Below are 25,886 nucleotides of genomic sequence, written 5' to 3' on the forward strand. Positions count from 1 at the left end.
ACTTGGAGAGTATCATCGACTTCGGAATGGCCGTAGACAACCTTGTGGAACACTTGAAGACTGCAAAACAACATGCGCATCTAATGAATCCCGCTCTTCTTCACGACTTGGTCGGTAAGCTGCCGGTGGATTACAGAATGAAGTGGGCGGCATATAAATGTGCTAGAGTCGATTCCGATCTTAGAACATTCGGGACGTTTATGAACTCTATCGTAGAGCTAGCGTTTGACGTAGCGGATGATCATGCGGCAAGCAAATCGTTAAAATCACGTTCATTCAGAAGGATCATATACGGAGGATAACACGTCTTCCAACAGTGGTGGCCAAGAGGATAAACTACAAAAAAGGACGTGTGTTGCGTGCGGAATGGAAGGCCATCGGGTCCACGATTGTCAGCAGTTTAGATCATTGAACGTCGACGAAAGACACAAAATTGTCAACCAGAACTCTTTGTGTAGAATTTGTTTAAACCAGCATGGTAGATGGCCATGTCGCAAGGCTGGCAAGGCTGCGGAATTGCAGGTTGCCGATTACGGCACCATACCCTTCTACACTCAGTGGCGCAGGCCACGACAGTTGCGGTTTCCACTAGTCATTTGGGCCAAAGGCAGTCTCCTGAGGGTTCCCTGTTTAGAATATTGCCAGTAACCCTTTTTGGGCCAAATGTGAAGGCCGAAATATTTGCGTTTATAGACGAAGGCTCTCAACTTACCCTCTTGGAAAAGGACGTCGCACTAAGGGGTAACTGGACCAAAATCCTGGCCAAAATTATATTTCGGCGTTTTCTGGTAGGTTTTACATTTATGATGCAAAAACATAGTAACAATCGATTTTCGAACATTTTTACAGGTGCAAATTCACCTACCAGTGAGAAATGACCTTTCTTGATAGCGAAAGCTACCCAGAACGTACAATCAACACTGATTACTCACGCATAACATCAGTTGCATCGTAAAATTTGAAATTGATTAAACAAAAGTCTGGCTATTGTTTTCGCACCCTTATGGGTCGTTCATAAACTTTTTGCTTAAAACATCTTCATCTTACAATAACATAGGATTGATTATTTTTGGAGAGGAAATGTTTCTTTCTATTTCCTGTTTTGGTCCTATGTACAAGGTTGCCTCATAAGGTTAATTCACTTAAGACCAAGTAGACTGCTTATTCGAATTGTTTCTATTTAGCTTGAAGTGGCACTTGCCCGTTTTATCCCCTACCCCATATTATTTCTTTGCTTCAACTTGTCTACATAATATCAACTATTATGTATTTAAGTTATATCGAGTTTTACATAGGGGAAAAGACGGCTTTGGCAGGTTTTGTTCTATTATTGGCAGGGGGGTTTTTGTCGACCAAATTTTATGAAATTTGGCCACAATATTCTTTGATATGCAAAGAATGTTTAGGCCAAATTTGAGCATAATCAGTCATAAAAAAAAACCCCGACAATAACAGAACAAATCCTGCCAAAGCCGTCAATCCCCCTATCTGTTGTCAATGCAATCGCCAAATTCAATACAATTGATATTTAGATTTTCCATAAGATTGGTTAGTGAGAAGGAGATGAAAGATAATAGAGCATTCTCTATGCTTTGTAGAGATTTAAATGAGTAGCAGATGCCCCAAACTAACATTATTATTTGAGGGTTAGGTTACAAAATCGCATTAAAAAAAATCGGCTCCGTAACGCCCTACAGCATTTGAGCCTACCAAATGAACGAATGAATAACAAAAAACAGAGTATGTTACTGTTGTATTCAATCATGTCTATGTCTCAAATGCCTCGAAAACCAGAAAAACCAGCTATCTGCGGAATTTTTCTGCCTATATACTGTTGACATCAATGGCGGAAAATATGAAAACTACCTATTTTGAAGTTACTCGCAAATTCGTTTGCGGACGAATGCGGATGATCTTTAACCCGCAATGGAAAGATGAAAGCCTATATTTTCATGTGTGTACAATCTCGTAGCGGAATACGAGAGAGTACTTCTACTTTTTTAATAATGAAGTTTGTTAAAAAATGTCAAAAACTCCATGTTATTTATGTTTATGAAATAATATCTTAATGTTAAATATAATTCATTTCAACTCATGGAGGTCCTAGGGCAGTCTATAAATGATGTTTTGTGACTATAAACCTAACATTATATGTGTTATTTAGATTAGTCAGCAGTGGTAACTGATCTTTGTCTTACGGCACGCTAAAAATCATCAAATTAACATGATTTTTGATAGGTTGTCATTAATACTAATAAGGAACAAACGTAAAAATTTCAATGACACATAATGGAGATAATATTAAAGAATATTCTAAAAATATAATACTATGCAAAAGTTCGAAAAACGAGAAAGGGTTTTTGGCCAGCCATTTGTTCTAGCTACTCCACCGTGCGTCGCTTCCAAACTTGGAATTTCTGGACCACGTGAACCACTACAGTTGCTATTGACAGGAAATGTTACACGCAGTGAATCCAAATCTCAACGACTGCTGGTGGATATTTCTGGATAGCGAATAAATCAGCTATTAAGCTCGTCGACGCTCGTACGGTTGGAAAATTGATGCTCCCTAAGCAATCATTGAACTACCGTGGTCTAGTGGCAAGATATCCCCACCTTCGTGGGCTATTGATCAATGATTACAAGGAAGTTGCTACTGATTGGTCTTGACAACCTGAAGCTTGACAACTTGAAGCTCACAATACCGTTGAAGATACGTGAAGGTGACTGGGGCCACCCAACTACAGCGTCTGGCAGCCAAATGTCGTCTTGGCTGGAGCATCTACGGTTGTCCCTCCAATCACGATCAAGAATTGAACCAGTTAGTTCGGAACTATGTAGCATTGGATAACTCTGGAATAACATCCCCAATAGCTCATTTAGAGTCCGATGAAGAACGATGTGCACGTGAAATTTTGGAAACAACAACTAGGAGAATTTCCACCGGGTTCGAAACTGGCCTTCTCTGGAGAACGGATAACGTGCAGCTGCCCAACAGCTATGGAATGGCCTACAGGCGGCTCCGTAATCTTGAAAGGAAGATTACGTTGAAAACGTTTATTACGTTGAAAAGCAATATGCGCACGAAGCAACGATATATGAGCTAACCAACCAAGCCAGAAAAATGCAGGTATTTGCCTCTTGGCATCGTTTATCACCCGAGAAAAAACAAAGTTCGATTGATTATGGACGCGAGAGCAACGGTAGACGGCGTGTCTTCTTTGCTAAAAGGACCAGATATGCTGGGGTCATTGCCAGCGGTTCTCAGCAATTTTCGGAGGTTCCAGTATGCTTTACCCGCCGACATAAAGGAAATGTTTCACCGTATCAAGATACGAGAAGAGGATCGACAGTTCCAAAGGTTCCTGTGGCGAGACCGACCGGACGTGGACCCGACAATATTAGTGATGAATGTAGCAATCTTCGGGTCCACGTGTTCCCCGAGCTCGGCCCAATACGTCAAAAATCGCAACGCACGGGATTTCGCCAATGACTATCCAACAGCGGCCAACGCAATCATCCGCCACAGTACATGATGTACTGGCCGACACACACATACCTACGAAACGAGAAGTGTTGCGGGTTGTTATGAGCCACTTTGATCCTCTAGGCTTGATAACGTTCTTCTTAATCCACGGAAGAATTCTTATGCAGGGCATATGGACCTCTGGGATTGGCTGGGACGATACCATCAATAGCGATTTGTGTGAACGATGGAGATTGTGGTCGGGATATCTACCGAAGTTAAGCTCGATCCGTATCCCGCGTTGCTATTTCACAGGTAGTAACCAAGAAACATACAACGCGCTACAAATACACGTTTTTGTTGATGCGAGTGAATCGGCTTATTCTAGTGTACTATACTTCCGTGTGAAAACTTCGTACGGAGTGGATACTGTGCTAGTATCAGCGAAATCAAAGTAGCCCCGCTTAAAATGCTCTCCATTCCCCGTTTGGAACTTCAGGCGGCAGTGCTTGGATCGCGACTGTTGAACAGTGTTACCGTGGGGCATCGAAATCCGTACACTTAAGCACCTTAGTATATGAAAAAGTCATTAGAAAATAGGAATCGAATGAAAATAAAACATTTGTCATTGACACAGGCGCATGAAGGCTTCTACTTTTGGAGTGTTTCACATTTACTCATTAAAAACTACGAAAAACATGATAAAATAATGAATTAAATCAACTACTCATGACTCGAAATCCGTACACCGTGGACGGATTTCGAATCAAAGGATCAAAATCCGTACAGCTATTTCTTAACTAAATATTTAAATTGAAACAGTCTGATTGACTAAACTACCACTGTAAATAGTTCGATACGCACCTTGAGAAGTGATCCCTCCGATTTGTATTCCGCTTATCTTAAGTAATGATTTGCAATTAGCAATTGAAACACAGTTACTTTTGGTGCAATTATGCTCTACCCGAAAACAAAATGGCGGCTCAAACTCCGCGTTTGGTGGGTGGAGATTTGTTTTTGATTTTTGTTGTTTTAATTTCAAAGCCTTCTTTCCAATTCTATGCCTTAGAAGCTTACTGTCAAGTATCTGAACAGGATAAGATTAATTATTCCTACATTAATTACCTTTAACCTCCTTCAATTTATTGATTTCTCATGAGTTGGACCGATTTCGGTGCTGTACGGATTTCGGTCCCGCACGGTATAAAGATGCACGATCTCCAAGTAACCAAGTGAGTGCTCTGGACTGACTCCCGGACAGTGCTTGCATGGTTAAATTCCGATCATCGTAAATATCATCAGTTCGTGGGCTTCCGCATAGCAGAAATCTTAACTACAATGGAAATAGACGAATGGCGGTGGAATCCCACTAAAATAAACGTAGCGGATCTTGCGCGAACGGAAGGATTCGGCAAGCATGGGTACGAACAGCTGGAGGACTACATCGTCGTCCAGCGGTAAATTTGGCGCTGCTCGACGTCGCTGGAGTTGGTGAACTTGGCTTAGAACATCGTAGTCGTTCACGGGAGGGGGTATGTGACGGTGAACAGCCCTAGCACTCAAACAGCCATACGCACTAGCCATACATACAGCATACAGCATACAGCCAGCTGACACTACGGAGCATGACAAACGATGACAATGTAGGGATAAAATTCAAAACAAAGTCAGCAAGTGGTTGGACAAATCCCCGCCAGTTCTAAAATTTCCTAAATCTAAATATCATATTAATTATTCTAATTTGGAATCAGATTCCGTGAAAAGTATTCAATTTAAAATTGCTTAGCCTGTGACTGTGAGTGGGACTTTGAGTGCAATAACATAAAGCAATTTCAATAATAAGATGCCTATTTCCAGCTTCTCACATGTGCAGAATTACTGATCTACTTAGTTACTTAATCTAATTGAACACAAATACACTGAACATTTAATTATCCCTAAGTAAGTAGAACAAGTACAAAATGAATTATGAAAGCATGCAATTTACCCTAAATTATATCCTAAACAGTTTAAACATAACCTAGAAGCTACCGACGGTGTGTGGCGGCGAAGAATGAACCATGAGCTCACCCAACTCTACGCTAACCCAACTCTACTCTAACCCAGTATCCAGAAGGTAGCTAAAGCCGGAAGGGTACGATGGGCAGGACATGTTGCAAGAATGCCGGACAGCAACCCTGCAAAGATGGTGTTCGCTTCCGATCCGTCAGGTACGAGACGGCGTGGAGCGCAGCGAGCGAGTTGTAGAGAATAGGTGCAAAACGACTTGGCGAGCGTGGGGCGTATCCGAGGATGGAGATGGGGCCTCGAACCGTGCATTGTAGCGTCAAATTGTTGAATCAGTGTTATCTGTTTAGATGTTAACTAAATAAATGAATGAATAGAAGCTACCAGCTAAGAGAGGCTTCAGGTGAAGCAAATTATTTCTGGTGGTGAAATAAATTATTTCTGGAATTCCTGGAGGAGATTGTTCCAGTGATTTCTTTGGAAATTTCTCCAGTAATTTTTAAGAAATTCCTTCGGACAATCCTAGAGAATTTCTTTTAAACACCCTATTTAGAAATTTATTCGGAATTCATTTTAGAATCCCTTTTAAAATACTTTCTAGAACACCTTTACTTTTTTTTTAATTTCTATTGGAAAATATATTCGGGAACACTTTTGAATATCCTTCATAAATGCCTTTAGATTTTTTTTTTGTCGTAAATCCTTTCAAATTTTCTTTTAGGAATTCCTTAAAGAATCCTTCGAAAATTCCTTTAGAAATTCCTCCAGAAGTTCTTTCAGGGACTTGGAAATTCCACCAGAAGTAATTTAGAAAGTTATGCAAATAATTTCTATGGATTAATGTTTAAAGTAAGGAATGCCTTCGTAAATTATCCAGGAATCCTTCTTTTAAAAAAAACCCAGATTAATCCACCTAGCGGTGATGGTGCCTTTCTCGTTCGTTCAAAAGGTTTGGAAAAATCTCAAATAACACCAATATGTGGAGAAAACTCGGAGAACATTTTAGGGGTGGAAATTCATATAATTGCAACTTTATTTTTATTGATTATAATTCATATTAACAATAATAAATGAAGTTCAGTACTTTGTTTGTTTACCATTTTTCAGAATTGATTCATAAATACGTTTTGGCATCGAATCGACAAGGTTTTGTAACATTTTCAAAGGAATTTTTTGCCATTCTTCCCTTACAGCCACTTGTAGCTCCCGAACTGTTCCAAACTGCCGTCCTCCACTGTAAACCCGTCTGGCTAGGATTCCCCAAAGATTTTCAATGGGATTGAGATCCAGACTCCGCGCTGGCCACTCCAAAAGGGTTATGTCCCGCTCCGAAAACCATTGTTTGGACACCTTGCTCACGTGAATTGCAGCGTTATCCTGCTGGAAAATGAAGTCATTGTCCATTACATCCTCTGTGAACGGTATCAACATACAATCCAGTAGTTCAATATAGTTGGTAGCAATATTCGTTTTTCCTTTGCGTGAGAATGCCGCCCACACCACGAGACTACCACCTCCAAAATTTCGGCTTAGTTTTACCTCGGGATTTTTTCGCAGGTCATGCCAATAATACGCACAGCAGTCCGGACCATCGAGGTTAATGGTATATGACCGGATTCAGTCACAATATGGTTACTGCAGCCAGATTTGTTGAATTTGTGTTGCTTGGGGAATAGATGTAGTCTAAGTGCTAAAAAAGTGAGCTAGACTTTTTCGAACTCTTTTTCGCAATAAATAGTAATTTGACCACCCAAGTAGCACACGCAACATCTTCCTAAAAGCACCTTGTTTCTATTCAGTTTCATTAAAGGCATTGGAAAAACATCAAAGTACGAAAATGTTGCATCAAGATGTCAAAAACGTTCGAATTGTGATCAATGTTTCATTAACATTGCAATGCAGTACGTGTTTGACATTTGGAAACAAACAACCAAAGAATACTGCACTTCATGTTGCAAACACGAAACAAAATCATTAAGTTGCATATTTTTTACCATGTAACTTCAATGCGTCTTTCAAAATTCAATTGTTTGTTTAAATTAAGTTGCAGAACAGTTGAGTGTGTTTTCATGTTTAATTTAGCATCGTTGAACGTTTTGACAACTCACAATTTTTTCCTGTCATGGTGCAATCAAGTAACAGGAAACCCAGTACAAAACTTCATTATCGTATGGTTTTTATGGTGAGTCAATATGCAGTTCCTTCGAAGTGTTGAATGGTGCTGTGGTAGAGTGAAGGACTATCAATCACAAGATCCATAAATCGAATACAGTTTTATATTTTTATTTTATTTTTTTCCGCTGTAGTATTTTGAAACATTATTGCAATTTTACTGCAATCGAAGGATGCTTCCGTAGGCTCCACCTCTTGCGCTTTTTAGATCACAAGAGAGTTATATTTAATGGCACTTTCACAAAGATTGTTTCTTTCCGAATAGTTGCAACACAGTGAAATGTTCTGTAGTGAAACAAATTGTGCTGCTTGGGCATAACATCTAAGCCCATAGTCCGATCTGGCCAATTTTCAATAAGAAAATATGAGACATTCTGCATCGAATGCAATTTAATGCGAGCAAATCGGTTGAGGAAAAGTGCCTGAAAAATGAGTGAGTTTTTTTTTGCGATTGATCCATAATGGTATAATTTTTGATCCCATAGTCCGATATGGCCAATTTTCAATAGGAAACAACAAAACAGGATTCTACGTCGAATGCAACTTGTTGTGAGCAAATCGGTTGAGGATAAGTGCCCGAAAAATGAGTGACATTTTTTACGCGATTTTTTCGTATGAATTTGTATTTTGGCCATAACTTTCGATCCTATAGTCCGATCTGGCCAATTTCAAATAGTAAACAATGGGACAGGATTCTGCGTTGAATGCAATTTGTTGCGAGCAAATCGGTTGAGGATAAGTGCCCGAAAAATGAGTTACATTTTTCACGCGATTTTTTCGTATGAATTTGTATTTTGGCCATAACTTTTGATCCCATAGTCCGATCTGGCCAATTTCAAATAGGAAACAATGGGACAGGATTCTGCGTCGAATGCAACTTGTTGTGAGCAAATCGGTTGAGGATAAGTGCCCGAAAAATGAGTGACATTTTTTACGCGATTTTTTCGTATGAATTTGTATTTTGGCCATAACTTTCGATCCCATAGTTCGATCTGGCCAATTTCAAATAGGAAACAATGGGACAGGATTCTGCATCGAATGCAACTTGTTGCGAGCAAATCGGTTGAGGATAAGTGCCCGAAAAATGAGTGACATTTTTTACACGATTTTTTCGTATGAATTTGTATTTTGGCCATAACTTCTGATCCCATAGTCCGATCTGGCCAATTTCAAACAGGAAACAATGGGACAGGATTCTGCGTCGAATGCAACTTGTTGTGAGCAAATCGGTTAAGGATAAGTGCCCGAAAAATGAGTGACATTTTTGAGTAGTTTTGCGCGCACACACACACACATATACACACACACACACACACACACACACACAGACATCACCTCGATTCGTCGAACTGAGTCGATTGGTATATAACACTATGGGTCTCCGGGCCTTCTATAAAAAGTTTGTTTTTGGAGCGATCATATAGCCTTTACCGTATACTTAGTATACGAGAAAGGCAAAAAATCAAAAAAGCGGATTATTTTAGAACGATTTTGGCGTTTTATAAACTCATTAAAGCATAACTATTCATTATGATGTGTCACGTGTCTCAGCTCTGCTCCGTCAGTGGAGGCCGATAGCAATTGAAAATCGGGAACGTAAGTGGAGCTAGGTGTGGCACGTTAGAGCAGAAACAAAATCTGTAAACAAGAATTAGACTGCAACCCAGCTGAACAGCAGAGGTGGACCCAGAGATTCATGGCGGCGTAGCCTCCATAAAGAATTTAAAAAAAGTCGAGTTTGATATATCTTGGCAACATGTTAAGCTGAACATAGCTCTGGATGAAGATCTTTTAATTCAGCCATTTGCCCTACTTAGTAAAAATAAAAGTTAGGTAAAAAGTAAATTAGTAGGTATGGACAGAAATTTATCTATACTTTTCTTTGCTAAATCTTTGTCTGAGATGATCAGACCTGGATCGATCGGCGAGTGTGCTTTGGTGAGTAAATGGGTCGAATAAAAAAAGCAAGTTCTAGTTTACTACAGTTTGAGTAGTAAACGTCACTTGTGAGCAAATAAGAGACTTTACTACACTGCACATTTTGAACATACTACAAACAACTATGCGAAATATAGTGTTTACTATACTGACTTCTTGTATGTAGTCTGCTTTAGACATTGCTTCTCATGTCTTAGATGCAGGCGTGTTTTTGGGATATGTTTGAATTTTGTTATGTTTGTGATTTCCCTGGTTGTATCAGAAATTCTCTGATGATTCCAATATTTTCCATGTGGGGAAAAATTCCCTGATGATTCCAGGTTTTCTAGGTAGTAGAGACTCTGTAACAGATCTGGTAGACAATAATTAAGCGCTTCGGATTATAACCTTGAATACATGTTAAATCTGAGATCGGGGCGTCTGAGCCAAATTTATGTCAAATGACATTCCGTGATACTTTTATCATTTTCTCCTGTTCCCTCCTATTTTATATTTAGAATAAAAAGTTTATTCAAAGTTAGGGCTCTTCGTTCCAGGTTCATTTTGGTTGAAATTCTTAGCCCCGGTCTAGAATGTTTTTGGAAAGGAAACAATTACGACTCCCTAGGCTTATTGTATTTATTGTACTTGTCAAACAACATACTTTAATAAGATATATTCATGTCATAAAAGGCATAGAAAAGCTTTTAACCCTTTACTTCCCATGAGAGCTACCATGAGCTACATCAGTTTTTGCACCTTCCAACATTCATCGAATTTTTTCAACAACAAAAAGCAGTATTTGGCACACCTTAATTGTTTCAGTCTAAAATAATATAATATAATCAATTTTGTGTAAAAATTGTGAAACTATGGAAAACAATCAAGTAACTATTGATTTATAATCAAAAACTGTTTTTCATTTTCCATTTAGCTATGCCAAAAAACTTTTGTTCTAGCATTTTTTTCATAGGTGATTCCTTCCTATGATAACCGTGCAAAGCTAATAGAACAAGCTGAGAAGCAGGCAAAAATCCAGATGAAGTTGAGCCATTGAAGAAAAAGAAGAACAAACGATTTTATAGGCCCCAACTCAGCGAGCTTTGTTAGCAAAATGCCGAAATAAATGGTAGCTCAATCATGTAACACCAATGTGGTATTTTTCTTTGAAGTGGCGATAAAACGGTCTCCATTTGTATCATCTTCATTTCGCTGCCTGTTTACCTGCTTCCCAATATCATAATTAGATGCACTTTCTCGCCAAGGTTAGTCAAGTAATGCCCGCAGCACTTTCGCTTTCAGTGCACGGTACCGTTCCTCTCTGTATGGCGGAACTCAAATTGCCGGCTGCCGGCTGAATTACGGAACGTTTTACTTTAATGAGATGCAATAGGCAGTGTGCGTAAATGATGAACAATATTTGCACATAGCCTAATGCCATTACGTAACAGAATGTAGATGTGGTTGAATGTAGAGAAACAAATCTGTTTTACGAGTTTATCAGGGATTTTCTCTATGAGCTTTCTTCACGGCCCTTTTCAATCAATTATAAATTCCAATTCTGTCTTCCCGCTTAGTAGCCCTTCGATTTTGCTGAACTACGGCATTTTTACTCAATGCTTTTTAGAGACAAGATGCTCTTTTCGTGAGTGGGTGGAAAACATACTTTCGAGCAATTCGCACCAGAAAATGGAAGAATGCCCTGCAGCCATGCTTTGGTTTTCCACGGGGGTGGCCGTAGTTACACCTTTTTCGCGGAAATTTTATTAACGAGTGGAAATTGTGCGTGGGATTGAAGGCAACACCGTTACGAATAAATCGTGATGCTCAGGTTCTCTTTAATAACGAGTAAGTTGAACTGACTGAATTTAATAAAATATCCTACGTTCTGCAAAAAAATATGATTTTATCCCGTATCTATTGCAAGAAAAATTATGAGGCTATCAACAACGGGGTATTATTGTTAATGCGTGAATCATTTATAGTATTGAAGTTGATAACTGTTAATATGAGCAATATACACTTATTAAGTAAGCGATTGTTCAGTGTTGATAAAATCGAATGGGGTCTGTGTTGTAGTACATTAGAATTCAAAATTAAAAGAATTTCTACTGTCACATACGACATTCTGTAGCATTGCATGCATCAGACTTTGACGATCATATGACTAACGTAGTTTTATGACTAACAAGATACAGCCGATTCCATTACCCCCACACACAGCCACCCTAATCTAATTTCGATGGCATTTCGATCCAATATTACCGTTCCCAGAAAGCAATCTATCTCGACGACTCACCTGAACAAACTGCACCGTCAGGGCGGATTTGCCGACACCTCCGCTTCCGAGCACAACAATCTTATATTCGCGCATGGTTTGGTGTTGTCTGTTGGTGTTCTTCTGTTGTTTCCGTTACACCACTGACTGCTTCTTGCTGCTGCCTGGGGCTACTTCAACTACCACTGTCACAGCTGCTGTTGCTGTTGTTGTTACGGTTGATGGTTTACCCCCTCAGGTTAGAACACAGAATTCCCTATGTTTGCACAACCACCACTTTTAGCAGAGTGCGAAATAATTTGTGTCACTCCCACTCTGCTACCCTCGCACATACGACACTGTTAACCCCCTTCTTTTGGCTAAATGCCTTAATTCGTCGAGTACGCGTGAAACTAGCACTGTTAATGTAAACCACCTTCGCCGCTCCGTTTTTTCTTCAGAATTCTGCGCTAATTACCAGTAAATTATGTATTGCTCATAGAATTCCGACTGACTCGCTTCGGTGTGGCTGCAGAAGAAAAGGAGAGAAGAGAAAATTGTAATTAATCATGGAAAAGTATGATGATCTCGTTAGCCACTTGTTTAGCTAACGAAACACCGTGTCCAACCATTTGACGCCACCGCACCACGCCAGGAATTTTACTTCGTGGGCAGCATTAGACCGATTTCTCAATGTTTGCCTATACGCTTTCCAGTGGACAATGAACCAATCTAACATTGCTGGTCTGTCTGTTGCCTCTGTGTAGGCTAAATGCGCAAGCATAAAAAACAAAAAAAACGTACAATAAGCTAAAAAAATACAGCATCATTGATCTGGTCGTCAACTGAATGCCAGAACGGGGTGTAACGGTTCCGGTTTTCAGTTCGATGATGTCAAACGACCTTGTCCGTGTTGGATGGTAGGCTAGGAGTATTTTAACTGAAAGCATCAGCAACAGTATGTTTGCTTTTCAGATTATGTTGGTTCTAATTGTTTCGTTTTCGCAGATTAATCTGCTAACATTACGTTTACCCGACCCAACTGGCACAGTTTCACATAGTTTTACCACGCTTTACGTTTACTTTAGGTACGTCGGTTTGTAGATGAATAAAAAAATTCAAAAATTAAGCACACACTACCAATTCGACAATCAAAGCCTTCTATCAAAACATAATTTTTGGAACAAACCGTAGGTACAGCTTATTTGTATGTAAAAGGTAAAAAGTACATATATAGCAGAGCATTAGTGATTAATCATAGATTTAATCATGATTAATGAATAATGGGCTATTTAATCATTATTCATTAATCATAATCATACAACAAACACGATTTAATCATTGATCACTAATCGTTAATCATAGAATTTTACATTTAATCATTAATCACTAATCATATTCATAATTGTTTTGAGTTTATTCAATAATCATCAATTTTAATCATTGCATACATCGCTTTTATTCATTAATCTTTAATCATAATCATATAAGTTTTATACCTTTTAATAACCCAATTTGGAAGAAAGGTTACTCGCTTATTGATCACTATGCAAATCATTCAATTTGATTATTCATAATCGTTAATCATTAATCATATCGATCGTTAATCATTAATCATTCACATATTGTGCCAACATTTAATCACGATGGATAATCGTTAATCACACTCCAAACGTTTTATTCATTAATCATAATCGTTAATCATTGTCAAAAATTTATTTAATCGTTAATGATAATCATTAATCATTGTCTAAAACGAATAAATCATTATTCATAATCTTTAATCATAGAGTTGATTGATCTAATCATAACAAATTTAATCATTCATTGGAAACTTTATTCATTAACGCTCTGATATATAGTACATACTCATTGTTATGTTCCTATTATCTGCCGAGTACTAACACAAGTTTTATCAACAGTGGTGACCGATTGGAATGGAATGTTGTACTCATAGTTTCTCAGCTGCATTACATCCACTCAGCCAATGATTCATCACTCAGCAATGAAGATACATTGGTGAGAATAGTTAGAACGCCAGACATTGTTTTTCATGCAAAATGATCATGTTTCAGGATTAAAATCACGATTCCTAGTTTAGATCGAGTTGAAATGTTGCCTTTTGGTTTGCCTTATAAAAGTGGTGTTGTTTTTCTTTTCTGTTTGTACAGGGTGTAATGCTTTATTTTTTTTATTTATTCGTTGTCACTTATACTATTACATGTTTTTCCCACTTATTTTTACTTTTACTGAGACACGGATTACCTTACACTCAAGTCACACTTGGTACATTTATAGCAAAACAAATTTAGAAAGACCGGGAGAAGGAAAAAAATACTAGAAAAACCTTCGAACTTGACTTAGTTAGGATAATTAGATTTATGGATGGCGGCCAATTCATGTAGTAAGGGATTTGATGACAAACGACAACTTGTGCGAAACTTAAGAATTAGTACTTGGAACCAGTCATCTAATTGTTCAATCTTGGCGAGACGATGCATGTTTTCAGTGGGGTGATAATAGTCTAGATTAAGCATCATCTAGATTAAGGAACTCCGGAACTCCGAAAGAAACTGGCATATGATCAGACGTACAACCATCCACCATAACTTGAAATGCACGATTTTCAAGAAAGTCCAGAATAAATTTCACTATGTAGCTAGGCAAGTTTCCTTGCACCATTTTGTGGAGAACAGCATCATGCCAAACCGAGTCGTATGCTTTTTCGAGAAGCACTAACCCTGAGGAATTTCCTAGCTCAAAATTTCGCCTTACCTCCTTGACCAAGCGGACGATCTGATGACTGGTAGAAAGACCTTATCGAAAGCCAAACTGTTCATGGGGTATGATACAAGTTGTTTCTAGGTGACGTTCTATGCGATCCAGTATGATGCGCTCAAGGATTTTGCAGGCCGTTCTTCGGCCTCGTCGTATCTTTGTTCCTCTTTGGTATAGCAACTACTAACGTATGTTTCCAACTGCAAGGAAAGTATGGTAGTTTGAGGCAGGCAGAAAAGATTTTGGCAAGAAAAATTAAGCCTTCCTTTGGGAGCTGTTTTAATAAACAGTTTCTAATCAAGTCATCTCCAGAGGCTTTTTTTATTTTTAAATTTCGGATTAGTCGGCAATTCTTTTGGTTTAATTAACCAGAAATGTTGGGCATCTAGTGGGAGCTGGTCAATAGAGTCGACGGATTTCTTAACTGCTTCGATGGTTTCCCTGTCATTCTCCAATTGGTTCTTGTGGGACTGTGAAAAGCTGGTAGCAAGCTGCTTGGCTTTTCCACTTGGTGTAGCAAAAAGTATAACTCCATTGTATAGGAGTGGACTATACTTGCATTTGTTTCTCAATGCTTTGTTAATGGCCAAATTGAGTGGTCTCTACGATCCATTGTCTGCAAAACTTCGGAAAATTTTCTATATTTAGTTTGAGCGCACTGTTGTATACAATAATTTAATATAGAAACTGTTTCTTTCCTTACTGGATCCCGCGTCCTCATCCATTGACGACGACGTCTATTCCGCAGCTGAATTAGAAACTTGGTTTGTTCAGAAATACGAAGAATATCGTACGGTCGCGGAGTAATTGCCGGAATGGCTACCGTTTCCGCTTCATGTACAGTATGGTCCATAAAAAAATGCGAAAACATCAAAATTATAGTTACGTAGTTACATTGTTGAGAGATTATGTTACATAGTAACATTTTTTTTTCATTAATACATTCACTAGATACAAATGTTTTTTTCGTGATACGTTTGCCAACACACATATATATGAATAGTAGAAATAACCCTTTAATGCACACAAACATAAGTTCAAAAATATTTTCGCATTTTTTTATGGACCATACTGTAATACAACTTTAAGATGGTGGATGGCTGTGTCAATTCTTGCTCTGTCTTGGAGGTTCGTTATTACCCCGCCTGTTGAGCTGATTTTGTCATCGACTACAACCCAGTTGGCTCGTTTATAATTCCAAATGCTGTGAGCAGCTTGCTCAGGAATTCTCGATGGCATTAGCTCGAAAGTATCAGGAAGGTGATCTGAAGACAGCTCATTTAGCGATGTGGGTTTCGACATGTTGATCAAGTTGTTCTACAGCACAAGGTCTAGTGTAAATGGTTTTCCACGTCCAGTTAGGGAAAATGTAGGAGAATCAGGGTAGTGGATGAGGATCCTTAGACGTGCTGCTTCTTTACCTAAAATAATTGCCTGCTTTATTGTTTTTTGAACAGTTCCGATGTCTAGCGTTGAAGAGCGACCAATTAGCGCACCGACGATCTCCAGGAAAATACGCAGCAATAATATATATTTGACCATTTGAGGTAGTGATAGAGACTCCAATTGATTCGATTACCTTGGTATCAATATTAAGCTGGACAACTTTTTAACCCTTACGTACGGCGATAAGAACTCCTCCACCTTTTTCGGTCTGGTCGTTGTGACAGCGATCTAGGCGAACGCATTGGTGAAGGAATGATGAACTCGGACGGAGCAGACCGCATCGTGCTTTCGTGCTGTGCGGTTCTTTCTCTCTTTGCGGAAGGAAGTTTTAAATACTACCCGAAGCTATTTTAATTTCAACGGTGCTTCTTAGCGCTATTTGTACCCACTGATCCCGTTACGATCTTTGCAAGGACCCGTGCCTTCGTTTTACGTTGGACCCGTTAGCGGAAGTAAAATTCCGACAAGCGGTGGTAATCCTGCAGGGACACCGTTCTGGGAAAAAACCTCTTAGAAGGTCACGTCTCCACGCTCAGCAATGAGCATTAATAAAAACAAGAGGAAGGGGGAGTCTCTGAATTCTCCACTTCCTTCAAAGAAACAAGGTTTCAAGACCGTCCTGCCAAAGCGCGGAAAAAATAGAAGGAAGCTAGAGAATTCAGATATTCCTTCTAACTCTAATATCGGAAATAATTCTTCTCCAATCGAACTGAGCAATCAGTTCGATTTGATTAATGATGAATTACCTCTAGCCCAGGTGATTCGATTCATGCGAAAAAGCAAAGGATTCCGCCAATTGTGGTATCTGTTACCGAGTTTTCTGGCTTCCGGAATGAGATTTTGAGTATCCTTCAGGGGATCAAGGTTTCATTTCAGATTGCTAGGAAGGGTGACTGCCGCGTTTTGTCGGGATCCTTTGACGATCGCAAACGTCTTCTTCAGTATTTAACTGAGAAGCGCCATACATTCTTCACATACGACGACAAAACTGAGCGATTGTTCAAAGTCATCTGAAAGGTCTCCCCAGTGATGATAAATCACTGGATGAGATTAAAATTGAAATTTCTCAATTACTTGGATTTTCACCAGTCCAAGTAATTAAGATGAAAAAGAAATCCCACCCTGTTACTTCCCAGAGGGGCATTTCTCAAGAATTTTATTTAGTTCATTTTAACAAAAGTGAACTAAATAATATGAAAAGTTTGGAAAAGGCCTGTATTATGTCCCATGTCCGTGTTACATGGGAACATTTCCGCAGGCCTGGGGGAAATTTCCAAAACCCCACCCAGTGCCGTAAGTGCCAAAAGTGGGGTCATGGTACCAAACATTGTCACATGGATGCTAAATGCATGATTTGTGGTGGAACCTCTCACGCCAAGGACGCATGTCCTGTGAGAGAAGATTCCAATAAATTTAAATGTGCAAATTGTGGGGGCAATCATAAATCCAATTTCTGGGAATGCCCTTTACGCAAAAAAGTTTTGAATTCCCGTGCAAAATTGATGACGGGAAATTCCAATCGGATCCCAGATTCGACGGGTAGAAATTTTTCAAACGCTCAAATTTCGAAACCAGTTTCTGGTCGAGCAATTCATACCCACCACAATTCACAAACAAATTTTGCCGCTCGTCAACGGGTAGCAAGCACTTCAGTAAATTCCAATTTTTCGAATGTACCTACTAGAGTGGGGCGTCATGGTCATTTTTTCAAATCAATGGTTTTTCGAAGCCATTCTGGGTCCTGAACAACTGTGCAGAATTTGGGACCGATCGGTTGCTTCCTCGCTTTCCGCATCGCGTTTGAAGTTTGTATGGAAATTAGTATGGGAGAACGTATATTTTTGCATTTCTACTACTAGAGGCTTCAGTTCATCGTAAACCAAGTGGCACATTGCGTTAAAGTATAACCCAAAGGATGCCGAAAAACTTTGCTGAAGAAGGCACGTTGCTGGAACGTTCACGAAAAAAGTTATAACGCTTAGAACATTGAGTGTTCGAACCATATGCAAAAAATCGTTTATTCTGCCAGCACTGCCGTACTACGTAGACCAATAATTTAATTGAGTGTTATTTCAAAATAATTGATCTTATAGGGCTTTAGAGCTAATGGGAGCTATCCGGAATCATTTCACAAAGAAAAAATCCGACGAGAAGGAAGATGGGTTTTGCCCTTCGAGAACCATAGGTTGTCCGGTAGTGCTGGCAGAAACATTGATTTCTTGCATATGGTTTACACAATCAATTTTCGAAACGTAATAACATTTTTTGTAGACCTTCCAGTCACGTACTTCCTTCGGCAAAGTCGTTCAGCATCTTTCAGACTAGATGCTAACGTATTGAGTCACGTGATTGATGATAAATTAAAGCCGCTAAGAGCAAAAATGTAAAAAAGTACGTTTTCCCATACTAATCTCCATGTAAATTTAAAACGCGATGCGGCATGCGAGGTTGCAACCAATCGACCCCATATTTTGCACAGTTGATTGGGGTCCCAAAACGATTCAGAAAAACCTTGATCTCACTTGATCGGACGAAGTTTGCGTTTTTCCATACAACTGCGCCCCACTCTAGTACCTACGTATGCAAACATCGCTGCTGGTAGACAAAATTTCTCTTCTCAAAATGAGGTTGATACCCATGTCCCAACGGAAAATAACGGTCATGTTGCCGAATCAGGTAGCATGACTGCTTCCGATTTTGATTTTTTAACTGAACAATTGCATCACATGATTGATGCAATGTTCAAAGCAAATACCATACCAGAAGCTGTTCAGGTTGGTATAAAGTACACACAAAAAATTGTTATCGGACTCCGTTTTAATGGATCTAAATAATTGTGTGAAAGTTCTAAATTGGAATGCCCGTTCTCTAAAGGGTAAGGAAGATGAATTATTCAACTTCCTAACAGTTCATAATGTGCATATTGCCATTATAACAGAAACTTATTTAAAGCCCGGACTCTCCATTAAAAGAGATCCAAATTATTTTATCTACAGAAATGATCGTCTTGACAGCGCCTGTGGTGGGGTCGCCATTGTCATTAATAGACGTATCAAACATAAATTATTTTCTTCGTTTGAAACCAAAGTTTTTGAAACCTTGGGAATTTCTGTTGAAACAAATTTTGGTAAATTTTCCTTCATTGCAGCCTATTTGCCTTTTCAATGCAATGGGCAGCAAAAGAATTTGTTGAAAGCTGATCTTCAAATTCTGACTCGCAACAAATCAAAATTCTTCGTAATTGGTGACTTCAATGCCAAACACCGTTCATGGAATAATGCTCAAAGCAATTCCAATGGTAAAATTTTATTTGAAGATTGTTCTGCAGGATATTATACTATTCAATATCCCAATGGTCCAACTTGTTTTTCATCCACTCGAAATCCTTCGACAATTGATTTGGTTTTAACGGATTCAAGTCAGCTGTGTGGCCAATTGGTAACTCATGCTGACTTTGACTCTGATCACCTTCCTGTGACATTTGAAATCTCACAAGAAGCCATTTATAATCCAATCAGCTCTACTTTCAATTATCATAGGGCTGATTGGGATTTATATAAAACGTATATCGATAGGAATTTTGATGTTGATATTCCTCTCGATACCAAAAGTGATATTGATAATGCTCTCGTATCTTTGACAAATTTAATTGTCGAAGCCAGAGGCATTGCAATTCCTAAATGTGATATTAAATTCAACTCCATTATTATTGACGATGATCTTCAGCTACTGATCCATCTTAAAATGTGAGGCGAAGGCAATACCAAAGAACTCGCGATCTCGCGTTGAAAGTTATTTGGCGAGATTTGCAAAATGAAATTAAAAAACGTTTCGCTATTCTGAGAAATACAAACTTCAAGAATAATGTCTCGAAATTGAATCCCAGTTCGAAACCCTTTTGGAAATTATCGAAAATTCTTTAAAAAAAACCTCAAAAGCCAATTCCAGCGCTTAAAGAAGGAAATGAGATTTTAATAACAAATGGCGAAAAGACGCAAAAACTTGCTCAGCAGTTTGAGAGTGCCCATAAGTTTAGTCTAGGTCTCACTAGTCCTATTAAGGATCAGGTTACACGAAGCTTCGAAGACATTCTCAACCAAGATAATGTTTTTGACCCTTCGTTGGGAACTAATTTGGATGAAGTGAGATCTATTACTAGAAAATTTAAAATATGAAAGCCCTGGGTAATGACGGTATTTTCTACATACTTATCATAAAACTTCTTTTTTTTTTGGTTAATTTATTTAACAAATGTTTTCAATTGGCATACTTCCCAGATAAATGGAAAAACGCCAAAGTTGTTCCAATTTTGAAGCCGGACAAAAATCCAGCTGAGGCTTCTAGTTATCGCCCAATCAGTTTGCTTTCTTCAATAAGCAAACTGTTTGAAAAAATTATTTTAAATAGAATGATGATTCATATTAATGACAGTTCTATTTTTGCTGATGAGCAATTTGGTTTTCGCCATGGGCATTCAACCACTCAACAGTTATTAAGAGTTACGAACTTAATTCGGCTCAACAAATCTGAAGGATATTCGACTGGAGTTGCTCTTCTTGATATAGAGAAAGCATTTGACAGTGTTTGGCATGAAGGTTTGATTGTAAAATTGATGAATTTTAATTTTCCTCTGTACATTATTAAACTGATCCAAAATTATTTATCAGATCGCTCACTGCAGGTAAACTATCAGAATTCTAAATCTGATAGATTACCTGTAAGGGCTGGTGTCCCCCAAGGCAGCATACTGGGGCCCATTTTTACTTCTGACTTACCTGATTTACCACCAGGGTGTCAAAAATCTTTGTTTGCAGATGACACAGGTCTCTCAGCCAAAGGGCGTAGCCTTCGTGTCATTTGTAGTAGATTGCAAAAAAGTTTGGATATTTTCTCCACTTACTTGCAAAAATGGAAAATTTCCCCGAATGCTTCCAAAACTCAGCTTATTATTTTCCCACATAAGCCGAGAGCTTCTTATTTGAAACCTTCTAGCAGACATATTGTCACTATGAATGGGGTTCCAATTAATTGGTCTAGCGAAGCTAAATATTTAGGACTTCTGCTAGATCAAAAATTAACTTTTAAAAATCACATTGAAGGCCTTCAAGCCAAATGTAACAAATATATTAAGTGTCTATATCCACTTATAAACAGAAAATCAAAATTTTGTTTTAAGAACAAACTTTTGATTTACAAACAAATTTTTAGACCTGCCATGTTGTATGCTGTGCCAATATGGACTAGTTGCTGCAATACCAGAAAGAAGGCACTTCAGAGGATTCAAAATAAAATTCTGAAAATGATTCTGAAGTTGCCTCCGTGGTATAGTACCAATGAACTTCATAGAATTTCTAATATTGAGACATTGCAACAAATGTCCAACAAAATAATTTCCAATTTTAGACAAAAATCATTGCAATCTTCTATTGCAACGATTAACTCCTTGTACCCTTAGTATAAAATAGGTTAAGATTAGTTTAAGTTGAAAACATTGTAATTCCTACATGGTTCAATTCAACCAGAGGAAAAATTCTAACTGCCAGAGGCAATTGAAATGTATTAATAATAACTAAAAATATAACATACCAAATAAAGATGATAGTGTTAAGAAAACACGGAACACCTAGTCTAAGAGATGAATGCATGTATTAGATAATTAGCAAATAAAATTAGTTAAAAAAAAAAAAAAAACTCGGACGGAGCCAGGTTTCAGTGACGACTGCTACGTCAGTATTGTGCCGTTCGACAAAATCGAAAAACTCCGTTTGTCTGCTGTGAATGGATCGATGAATTGGAATGCAATTCACTAAGCGCAGAGTGGAACTGTTACACATTATAGATTAACTTGATAATAAGCTCGGATAGAGTTAGAAATTGTTAACCTTTTGTTTTGCATCCTTCCAGACGCTGGAATAGCTCATTGGCCAGACCCATGAATTCAGTTAGACTGAATAAATTGTAACTTTGCACCGTATCAGTTGGCTGCGTCCTCGCTCATTGGAGGACTTGGGAGTAGAAGACCCTGTTTGCAGCGTTTCTCTGGCTTGGTATGCCACTATTTGTGGCTAATGGCATCGTGTTCCCTTGTTTGGACGAAGAACGAAATCCGGACATCGTTGATTTTTGCCCGAACGTTGATATTTCTTGCGAGCGGGACAGTCACCAAAATTGGCCGCATGGTTTCCAGACTGCAATTGGCACATCGAAGCTCCGATCGCAGAGACTGTATCTCCGTACTGCTGAGCTCCTTGAGTGCAGCTTTCGCAGGAAGCTTGCAACTATTCGAAGCATGATTTTCACCACATTTCACGCACAGAGGGGGGGGGGGGGGCGTAGCAGTGCCGCATACCATGGCCGAATTTTTGGCGCCGAAGACATTGGACTGCATCTGTTGCACGCCTGGAAAAAAATCTCCATTTCACTGCAGTGCACAAGAGTCCTGTAATTTTTTGCAGTTCCAGTAGCTTAACCGAACCTTTTTCGAAATATAGCAAGTATAGCTTTGACAACGAGAAAACTTAGTAATGATTTATACAGTGACTCAATACACGTGTTTAGTAGGTGCCAAGCTATCACACGGCAGTGTACCGGAGTGTGGGAATCCTCCAACCGTGACTGGTGCTACCCACTAAATCCTCCTTGGGCTCCAACATCATAACGTTCACGGTGCCTTTCTTCAATGTTCTGATTAACTTATGACTCCATAGTTCATACACATTTGCGCATTGAGGCTCCCTTGTTTGTGCCAGTAAGCACACCAAAGCTCTGAGTTCTTCAAATCGTTTTCCGTGTGCCATCCAGCACCACATCTTTTTAGAGCCATTTAGCTCTCAAAGTTTCCGCAATCAACTCAGATAGTCCGGACGAGTGCCGAGATCGGTTCAGATTCCGGGTGGTGATAGCACGCCACGATCTACTCCATTAGTCCCCGACATGGACGTAGCTTATTCCGAACAACCGATTTCCTATGCTCTTGAGCTATTCGACTTCTTGCTTAATCGTTGGGCCAGTCAACTCCCACCTTGATCGCGGACTACTCGGAAAGTCTCCAGCGGTGGCCGTAGCCATTGAACCATTCAACTCTCACTTAGACATTGAGCAATTCAGCTGCCGCCTCGGTCGCGATCCCGAACGACTCGAATAGTCCCCGACGGCGGATCTATCCTAATCCGATGAGAACTTCCCCGACAGCGGGAGATCTTTCGTTACCGGCCATGCCGCCACATTCTGCGACTAAGAGCTTGCTATCTATGTTTAGGAGATTCATCACCGTGAGATTTTTGTTTGAATTTCATTATCTTATACGCGGTGTACTCTGACACTAATGGACCGCTACCCGGCTGCCTGCTGCCACTCCGTGCGACAACCTCGTTGTAGAATGTTGGCTATCCTGGTGGTCACTCATGCGACAGATCCACTGTTCGGTGTTCTGGCACACTCTTCCAACAATGTTACCGGTGGTAGCGTCCATTCTGCATATCTCCAACATTGCACTCCTCTCCGCTTCAAACCGGGGACATGTGAACTGGATGTGCTCGGCCCTTTCTGTCGCATTTGGCCTGTTAAGAACTAAGCCAAGCCAAAGTTTAGCTCTCCATGAGGTCTTCTAATCCACGTCGTCACAAAACCTCCAGAATATGGCATTCTGTCTCTATTTACAGATGACAGCTCCATCGTACACAATAAGAGTGATCAGAGCGCTAATGGCAAAACTCGAAACACTTATGAACGCTTTGGTAAGTACAAAAAAGTGTAGGGTCCATTTCCTTATTCTTCTACCACGCTACTATAAGGACATTTGTACCAAGTTAGGTTATCTATTGTAATGTAAATAGAGTAAATGTTGAAAAGCACTGTACAACCCAAAAATTGAAAATAAATTAATTAAAGTCAAAAACCTCTCATGAATCCGCCTAGCGGTGTTTTTCTCGTGCGTTCAATATGCATATGAGAAAAGTTTAAAGCATCACTGTACCGTATTTTACGCATTTGTTTATACTCATTGTAAAATTACCCATCGAACCCAACTTGTAATGAGAAAATCGTAAAGCAAATGCATGTGATGAGTAAGCATAAGTGTCATATTTGTTTTCCAAAGCGTTCAAAGAGTCACAGTTTAGGATAATGATATTTACAATAGATATCATCTTATTAATAAATGTTGGAGGGACGTAGACCGAAGTAAGAATTTCATTCTTAAGCTCTTCAGCTGCTCATCCGAGTATTTGAACGTCTTGTGGCGTAGAGTTGTGATTGAGACAAAAGATGAAAAAACGAACAAAGCAAAGTTTAAACATATTGCATACAGATCATATCACGATCTCCCAAAAATACCTAATACTTCCCTGGAGGGTTTCTTACCTCGGGCCACAAAAGTCGCTGGAGACTTTTTCCGAGCAGAACCAAACTACGTGATCAATGTCATCGTAATCGACTCCACACCTACAAAAGATGCAATCGACAAGGTTTATTTTGGTTTATGTGCGTTCAATGAATAGCGATTGGACATACTAAAGCCTCGACACCACGCGAATGAAGCTTCAAGTCATCACCCCTGAACTATGCTTGGGCAGAAACTTTTGGAACTAAGGAAAATAGTCACTGTCCAAGTTTGCTTGTGGTACACAAAATTGAGAAGCGAAGGTTTAAATTAAGTTATATTAGAAACTACAGACTACAAGCTTTAACACTGGATAGATACAATTTTGATGATAAAGTTTACAAATCTTAGTTTCTTTTAATATGACATCAATTCTTGATCAATTGATCAATTATTGATAAAGTTCGTAATCTGAATACGCTATCAAAGGATGGTTGTGTGGTCATATGATTAGCGGTGTCAGTGTCCCATTGCCTCAGCTTCTAAAGTTAGAGTTCAAATCTCGGAATTTTTCAATTCCTACTTTATACTTACACACAAAAGTTTTAGCCACTCTATAAAACCCATCATGCAACAAGAAAATTATCTCTACAAACAAGACACCGGAAACACGCACGAGACACACGGCGTTACAGTCGACCGACAACCATCGGCGAACCGTTACGGGGCATTGGATTTAAGTTATTTAATATTTACTCTGGCACCACTATCTACCAAGTTTGGCTGGCGATCCGCGAAACACTCTTCTTTGCCGTTTTAAAATTCAGCTCAGGTGCCCACACATTCGCCACCGGTTCGGAATCAAAATAGCTAAACAGCCAAGCTCGTTAGCAATTTCCCGTGCGTGCGTTCTCATTAGCATATTGTTTTGCAAATTCAGATATGAGGGAGCATTGATAGAGGAAACATGACCAATTTGTAATCGGAGTGTGGGCGATTTCTTTCAACTTCTAAGCTTGAATACTAAAATTTGTGAAACTAAACTCTCATTCATTCAGATACGAATAACAGATACGTCAAATAGATTATTGTCGGAAACTATTTTTACGGACCAAATTGAACAGGATGTAAACTAAATGCTTCTTGAATTACAAAACATGATACAGTTTTTGAAACCAGTCTAACTGCTTATATGGCATCAGAAGGATTTTTGAAATCTCAGCAATTATTAAATTACCTTTTTTTTGGGAAATTGGGGTACCATTATATTTGCATACAACAACACTTCCATTGATTTTACAATGATGATCATTCGAATTCTATAGATACCTTGAGGATGATGGATTGGAAATACAGTCAATTGCAAAATTGAGCATACACCTTGGATTAGATGAATGTATTAACAATTTCAAAGGGAACACATTTTTTCTCAAGGTTGTTTTTATGTACATATTTCAAAAGTGTGTTTCATTCTGTAATTTCTCCGATGTATATTAGTTTGATAATTATCGCGTTAAAAGGCC

General features: G+C 39.0%; 1 protein-coding gene across 1 annotated transcript in view; it reads right to left on the reverse strand.

Moving 5' to 3' along the window:
* The window catches only part of LOC134224522 (ras-related protein Rap1), a 92,576-nt gene that overhangs the window by 63,897 nt on the left and 2,793 nt on the right, over positions 1-25,886 (reverse strand). The window contains exon 3 of the mRNA XM_062703896.1: positions 11,862-12,348. Coding sequence (XP_062559880.1) covers positions 11,862-11,936 — 75 coding nt within the window. The 5' untranslated portion in view covers positions 11,937-12,348. The remainder of the gene's footprint in view (positions 1-11,861; positions 12,349-25,886) is intronic.

This window comes from Armigeres subalbatus, chromosome 3 (genome assembly GCF_024139115.2).
Source record: "Armigeres subalbatus isolate Guangzhou_Male chromosome 3, GZ_Asu_2, whole genome shotgun sequence".
Taxonomy (NCBI): Eukaryota; Metazoa; Arthropoda; class Insecta; order Diptera; family Culicidae; genus Armigeres; species Armigeres subalbatus.